Genomic DNA, 6,589 nt, shown 5'->3' on the forward strand with positions numbered 1-6,589 from the left:
GGCCGGGCCAGAGAGACAGTCAGCGGAGAGTTCAGCTTTGGGACCGTTCACCCTATGGCTTGGGCTTCTATTCCCGAAAGAACGAAGAGAAGGAGCTGGAAACGGCTCAGTCCTTCCTCACTCACGTTGGAGCCTAAGGCTCAGAGAGGAACCATGTCACACCAGAGTTGGTCCCCAACACCCAGGGCACCCTGTCGCCCCTCACCCAGTACAGGTTTTCTCCCGTGCTCTGCAGCATTTCCTCCTCCTGACATCCATCTCTTCCCCTAACTAGGAAGACAACCCACCCCACAGCCTCTGAGGTTGCCAAGGAGGATGTGTCCACGTATCACTTGGCAATAGAAGCAAATCTTGGCTGGAGAACGTTTTCCTCTCAGAGCAGCGAAGGGGAAATAAAGCCGTGCCTGGTAAACTGAGGAGCGAGTGAGTGCACAGGTGCGGCCACTGCTCCTCAAGCTGCACCCCTGCCCGCTGCGGCACCCCTGCACGTAGACAGCCCTGCGCCCTGGCCGAGAGGATGCGCATGGCCGCCTCTTTCCCAGCCGAGCTGCGCGGCCTCCGCCTCTCCTCCTCCCCGCTCTCCGGGGCTCCCTAACCCTGGCCCAGGCCCCTCACTTTCCTAGCTGAGCCCTCCGGCACGGCCCCTCGCGGCCCGCTGGCTCCTGCGCCTCTGGTCTCTCTGCGCACGTCTCGAGTCCCAGGCACCGTCACATCTCTGCCTCGCATCTGGTGTGGCCCTCTCTGTCTCGCTCTGGCCCCTCTCTCACCTTTCTCTGGATTCCTCCGCTCCCATCTCTGGGGGTCTCGTCTCCCGAGCTCTCCGGCTCTCTCCTTCCTGGGCGTGCGCTCCGCTGGGTCTCCCTCGGGCTGGGTCGGCCGGCCCCTCTCGCGGCCCCCTCCCTCCCACCTCCCTCCCTTTGCGGTCCCTCCCTGGGGCTCGGCCTGGGGGTAGGGGGCGGTGGCGCGGGGCGGGGCGGCCGGGCGGGGCGGGGCGGGGCGGTGACGCGGGGCCGGCTGGGCAAGAGGCGCGGCGGCGCGGGGCGGGGGCGCAGTCCCGGGTCCGACCGGCCGAGCCCCGCGCGCCCCGCCCGCGCCCTGCGCCTCCGCCCGGCCGGCCGGCGGGGGAGGGGGCATGAGCCGGCGCCCGCGCGCCGCCGGGAGCTGCGGGCCGGCCTAGAGCCCCGCGCGGGCCCCGCGCCCGAGCCGCCGCCGCCGAGCCGCGGGCGCCGCGATGCAGCGGCCGGGGGAGCCGGGCGCCGCGCGCTTCGGGCCGCCCGAGGGCTGCGCCGACCACCGGCCGCACCGCTACCGCAGCTTCATGATCGAGGAGATCCTCACCGAGCCGCCGGGGCCCAAGGGCGCCGCGCCCGCCGCCGCCGCCGCCGCCGCCGCGGGCGAGCTGCTCAAGTTCGGCGTGCAGGCGCTGCTGGCGGCGCGGCCCTTCCACAGCCACCTGGGTACGTGCGGGGCCAGGCGCGGCCGGCTCGGCGGGAGGGAGCGAGCAGGGGCGCCTCGAGGACGCAGCTCCGGGCGGGCGCGCAGGCCCGGCCGCCCTCTCCGCGCGCTCCGGCCGGGAGCCGAGGGGCAGGCGCGGGCCGCGCGGAAACCAGGCCTCGTGCCCGCGGGCCGGGCGGCCGGGAGGGCGTTCCTCTGTCCTACGCTGCGGCCCTGCAGCCTCCAGCCCGGAGGAGGGCTCCAGGCCCGGGGCCCGAGCCCGCATTCGCGTCGCGGCGCGGGAGCAGACCCCTAACGTCAGACTGCGGGTCAAAGGACCTCGGGCCGCCGGCGCCTGGGCCTGCGCCGCAGAGGGCTGGCGGGAGCGGCCGCGGTTGCCCGAGGCGAAGAAGCCGGGCCATGGGGGAGAGGCCCGTGTCTCCGAGTGCTGTGCTGGGGGCTGACGCTAGCTCAAGCCGGCCTGGAGTCCCCCGGAGACCGGGGTCTCAGGCGGGCACCCAACCGTCCTCTGCCGCACCGCCGAACCCATAGCCTTGCCTGGGGACAGGAGGCCTGGCTGTGAGCAGCCCGGCTGGCCCTTCCGCTCCAGGTCGGCTGCGTCTCCGTGGAACTCGGGCTGCTGCTCTGGCCCTTTCTGCCCCCGCAGGTTCTCTTCCTTCCCCGGCGGGGCCTGTCTGCCGTGCTGGTGCTCTCTCCACCCTCCTTCCTCTGTCCCACCTCCCCCAGGGATCCCCTCTCCCCCCGGCCCCCTCCTCACATTTACCCGCATCTTGCCGGCCCTTGCTGACTCCAGCAAGGCTAGCGCGGCCCACAGTCGAATGCCTGTCCGGGAAGGGAGGCCTCCGATGCTCGAGGGGACCCCAGCCCCGCAAGCTGCCTTCCTCAGCGCCCCGCGACCCTCTGGCCGGTGCTGCACGCACCCCGGGGGCGGCAGGGCCAGTGGGTTCGTTTTAAGGCCGTCTCTGACGCAGCCTCTCCGCTGCCTTTTGCCTCCAGCTGCACTGTGGTTAATAATTCGTTTGAAGCGGGCAAAAAGAAAAATCGCTTTAGAACTAATGAAAATGGAAACACGTTCTTGGGGAAGAGCCTAAGCAGTGAAAATAGGAAGGGCAGTTTCCCAGTTCAGGGTGCTTTGGAGTTTCCGGGAAGCCCCAGCCCCACTCTTGCTGCCGCCGGGCCGCCCGCCTCGGCTTGGCTGCTGTGCCGGCGCAGAAGAGGGATGTGCGCGCTCCAGGGGTAGTCTTTCCTCCAGACGCAGCAAGGCCGATTTGCTTGGGGCAAATTCTCATCTTCCTAAGTCGCTGCCATTTCTTCTTGGTTTCCCTTTTCTGTGAAAGACACGCTCTGTGCGCCTGGGAAGTGAGACTTTGTTCATTGAGAATCCAAAAATCCCGGAGACGCTGGGGCCTGGGGAACGCTGGGCAGAGCCGGGGATGGGGGAGGTCCGGGGACACTGGTGTTGAAGAGGGTCACCTTAGGCGGGTGGCCCAAATCTAGCGCTTCGCGTCCAGACAGGAAAGTTTTGTGCTGAGTGCCACTGGCCAGGCGCGAGCGCCGGGGCGGCGACGGCGGCGGCGGCTGGTGCCGGGGTCTCCTGGAGGAGGAGACCGGCCCGAGCTCAGGGGCTCCCCGCTCTCTCTCCCTGCAGCCGTGCTGAAGGCCGAGCAGGCGGCGGTGTTTAAGTTCCCGCTGGCGCCGCTCGGTTGCTCCGGGCTGGGCTCGGCGCTGCTGGCTGCGGGGCCCGGACTGCCCGGTGCCGCGGGCGCGCCGCACCTGCCGCTGGAGCTGCAGCTGCGCGGGAAGCTGGAGGCGCCGGGCACTGGGGAGCCGGGCACCAAGGCCAAGAAGGGGCGTCGGAGCCGCACGGTGTTCACCGAGCTGCAGCTGATGGGCCTAGAGAAGCGCTTCGAGAAGCAGAAGTACCTCTCCACACCCGACAGGTAGCGCGCGGCCAGGCCGAGCCCAGCGGGTGGGGGAGGGGGCTGCTGCCCTGCTGAAGGTGCACCCCGCTCTTTCCAGAATAGATCTCGCGGAGTCCCTGGGCCTGAGCCAGTTACAGGTGAAGACGTGGTACCAGAACCGGCGGATGAAGTGGAAGAAAATAGTGAGTGTGCCCCTGGCTTCTGAGCGCTGCTTGGTGCCCTTGTGCCCTGTAAGAGCTGCTCTCCGTCCACAGTGGAGACTTCTGCCCAACCCTCTGGATTCTGGCTTTTCTCCGTGCCTGGTGCCCACAGGGACTCTCTCCGCTCTCTCTGTCCCTCTGGGTGACCTAGGACAGACCTCATTCCTTTGTGCTGCGCTGCACCCTGAGGCCTGTGGCAGCCTTGAATCCCTCGGCCAGAGCCTCTGGTTGCTTTTCCCCAGCGGTGCTCAGACAAATGGCTGCCACTTCCCCGGGGCTAGGTGCGGCCTCCGGTGGCCTTGTCGGGCCCTCCAGGACCTGCCTGGGCACAGGGCGCCGCGTCCCGGGTCCCCGGTCCCAGCTCACAGTGGTGCCGGCTGTCCCCCGCGCAGGTGCTGCAGGGTGGCGGCCTGGAGTCTCCCACCAAGCCCAAGGGGCGGCCCAAGAAGAACTCCATCCCCACAAGCGAGCAGCTCACGGAGCAGGAGCGCGCCAAGGAGGCGGAGAAGTCGGCGGAGGCGCCAGGCGAGGCCAGCGACAGGAGCCGCGAGGACTGAGCGCGGCAAGGGGTGCGGCCCGGGACCCTCGCGCCGCCGGTGGCCCCCTCAGCCCGCGGGAAGCCGCGAGCCGGCCCTTCTGCACCCACGCCGTTTGCTTTCTAAACGTTTTATTATCTTGAATGCGGACAGTTAGGGGCCAAACAAGGAAGGACACAGACCCTGAAGCCAAACCCCGGCCCCGGTGCGCTCCGGGCCCTGGCCTGGAGACTGGCGTCTGGCGCTGCGGAGGGTCGCCTCTAGTCGGAGCTCCGCGGCGCCGGGCGCCCCACGCGCATTCACGCCCCGCTCCTCTCCCGCACCCCCACCCGCCTCGGCCGGTTCCGGACGCCGCCGGGCGCACTCCCGCTTCCGCGCGTCAGGGACCCCGCTGCTGGAGCAGGCCACCACGGCCGGCCAGAGACGGCGCCCGGACAGCCCGGCGCTCGGCCCTGCAGCTGGGTTCCCGACGTCGCTGGGGCCCCTACCCCTCTCTTGCGAAGACGGTGATCTTTTTTCCAATAAAATATTTTATGACACTGCGGGGCTTGATGAGGGGGTTTCTGAATCCAAGGGGGTGGGACGGCAGAGGAGGCGGCGAGGAAACAGGGACACTCGCAGTGGCTTCTAAACCCTCGTTTCCCGGGGCTACATGGAAGCGAGCTGTGACCTGCTCCACTGGCTCAGGGAGCTCGGTTGCTGCGGATCCTAGGAATCGCTTCCACTCTGCGCATGAGGGCCAGGCTGAGCCCCCTGCCCTCCTTCCCAGGCCAAAAGCCACCGCGGGGCTCTCTGGGGAAGTGGTTGGGGCTAGAGCTGCTCCAGTTGTTGGTTCAGTCTCCTGGGACATGAAGGCCCGACTGTGAGGTCCTTCAGATGGTCGCGGCCAGCCATTCCTGAAGCCGACAGGGAGCCGAGGACTGGACGTTCACACAGAGGCCCGCCGCCAGCAGCAGCCCAGTCCGCAGCGGCGCCTGCCTTCGGTTTTCGTTTTCCGCGGTGCACGCAGGGCAGAGGCGCAGGCCGCGGAGTCCCGGCTCTGGGCATGAGGACCCCTGACCCAGGCAGAGGACCCCGAGCTCCCGCAGGCGCCCTGTCCAGGGCCGCAGCTTGGTGGCACGTGCCCGCAGGCGCCCCTCTGCACGCGGAGGGCTTCAGTCGTCTTCTCTCTGGTCTAGGCTGGTCTCCGAGCTCGCGCGCGGGTTCCTGTCCTTGCGGCTTCCTAGGAAGACAGTGACGGAGGTATGGGGATGGAGACATGGCCACTTTGCTGGTTAAAGCGCAGGGAGTGACCCCAACTTGGCCCTGCAGAGTTCTAAGCGGGACCAGGATTCCACCAGGCCCTCCAGGAGCGAATACAAGGGAAAGAGGAACGTCGTGCTCGGACGCCGGCTCCGCGCTGCAGAAACTGAAAAGGGCTTTCAGGGCCTCGGCCTGCGATGGCTACAGCTTCCTTTTCAAATCGTGGCTTAATCGTCCCTTCCTGAAACCTGCGCTTGGATTTCCGGTCCCGAGCATCTCGGGCCTCGGTTTAGGCCCGAGGAGGGAGAAAGACAGTGCTTTCCGAGGGCTGCAGGCGATTCTCTGCGCGCCTCTGCCCCGCAAGTTTGGGAAACCAGCTCCCGCTCGAGGCTCTTAACCTTGCAAACAGCTCCCAGACTGCTGGCCGGCCCGCGTCCCCTGAGGGGCCCGAGAAAACCTGCGCGACCCTGGCGCGTGGGAAGGAACGGATCATCAGTGTGTGACTGCGCCCCTAACCCCTTCTGGCCCTGAGAGTTACCCCGGGGTCGGCTCAAGGTAGCGGTCCTCCGGTGACCCTCCCGCGCGGCCCGGCGGGCCGAGTGAGGCGCAGGGCTGCGTGTAATCCTCCCTGCTTCAAAGGGGAGGGTGGCGCGGTCCCAGCAGCTGCCCCAGGTGGGCCTGGGCGACCGAGAGTCCAGCCACGGCCTTTGTTAGCCACGAGGAGTTGTAGAAGAAAGGAGAGTGTAAGAGGAGAGAGTGTAAGAGGAGAGAGGTCCGCTCTGGGTCCTCAGGTTTTCAGGATCTGATCTTAGGCAGATTGCCCTCGGTTCCGCGGCGTTTCCCCAAGACGCCCTCACTGCACTGGACGAAAGGGCCGCCAAGGACCAAGACTCTAAATGGAGGGGGGGCGGGGGGAGGCGTCCGGCGAATCCGGCTGCAGAGCACAAAGCCCCCAATACTCCAGAGACTATGGCCCCTCGGCCCCTCCAGGTACAGATGGGGAACCTGAGCGGGCACTGCTGTCGCGAGGTCACCAGCCGGTCAGGGGTGAGCTGGGCCCCAACGAGGGGTCTGGGTTCCAGCGCAGGCGGGGGTGGAAGGGGTTTCTGTCACCGCCTGCGCCGCTGTGCTCCTCTGCGGACAGGGGACCGGCGACCGCAGCAGACGAGCTCTCGAGGCCGGGGGAGGAGTGGGCGGCCGGGGCTTCCTTGCTTGGGGGTCCCTGTGACCCCAC

At 68.1% G+C, this 6,589-nt stretch overlaps 1 protein-coding gene across 2 annotated transcripts; it reads left to right on the top strand.

Moving 5' to 3' along the window:
- The first annotated feature begins 1,206 nt into the window (after positions 1-1,206).
- BARX1 (BARX homeobox 1) lies at positions 1,207-4,653 on the top strand. 2 transcript variants are annotated; one of them, XM_070249100.1, is made up of 5 exons: positions 1,232-1,457; positions 3,104-3,395; positions 3,475-3,559; positions 3,970-4,146; positions 4,267-4,329. In XM_070249100.1, exons 1-4 carry the CDS (start codon positions 1,232-1,234, stop codon positions 4,132-4,134), a joined length of 768 nt encoding a protein of 255 aa, XP_070105201.1. In that variant the 3' UTR covers positions 4,135-4,146; positions 4,267-4,329. The 2 variants fall into 2 exon arrangements, with proteins under 2 accessions (XP_023483358.1, XP_070105201.1); XM_023627590.2 differs by having other exon boundaries at positions 1,207-1,457; positions 3,970-4,653.
- Positions 4,654-6,589: the final 1,936 nt, after the last annotated feature.

This window comes from Equus caballus, chromosome 23 (genome assembly GCF_041296265.1).
Source record: "Equus caballus isolate H_3958 breed thoroughbred chromosome 23, TB-T2T, whole genome shotgun sequence".
NCBI classification, from domain to species: Eukaryota; Metazoa; Chordata; class Mammalia; order Perissodactyla; family Equidae; genus Equus; species Equus caballus.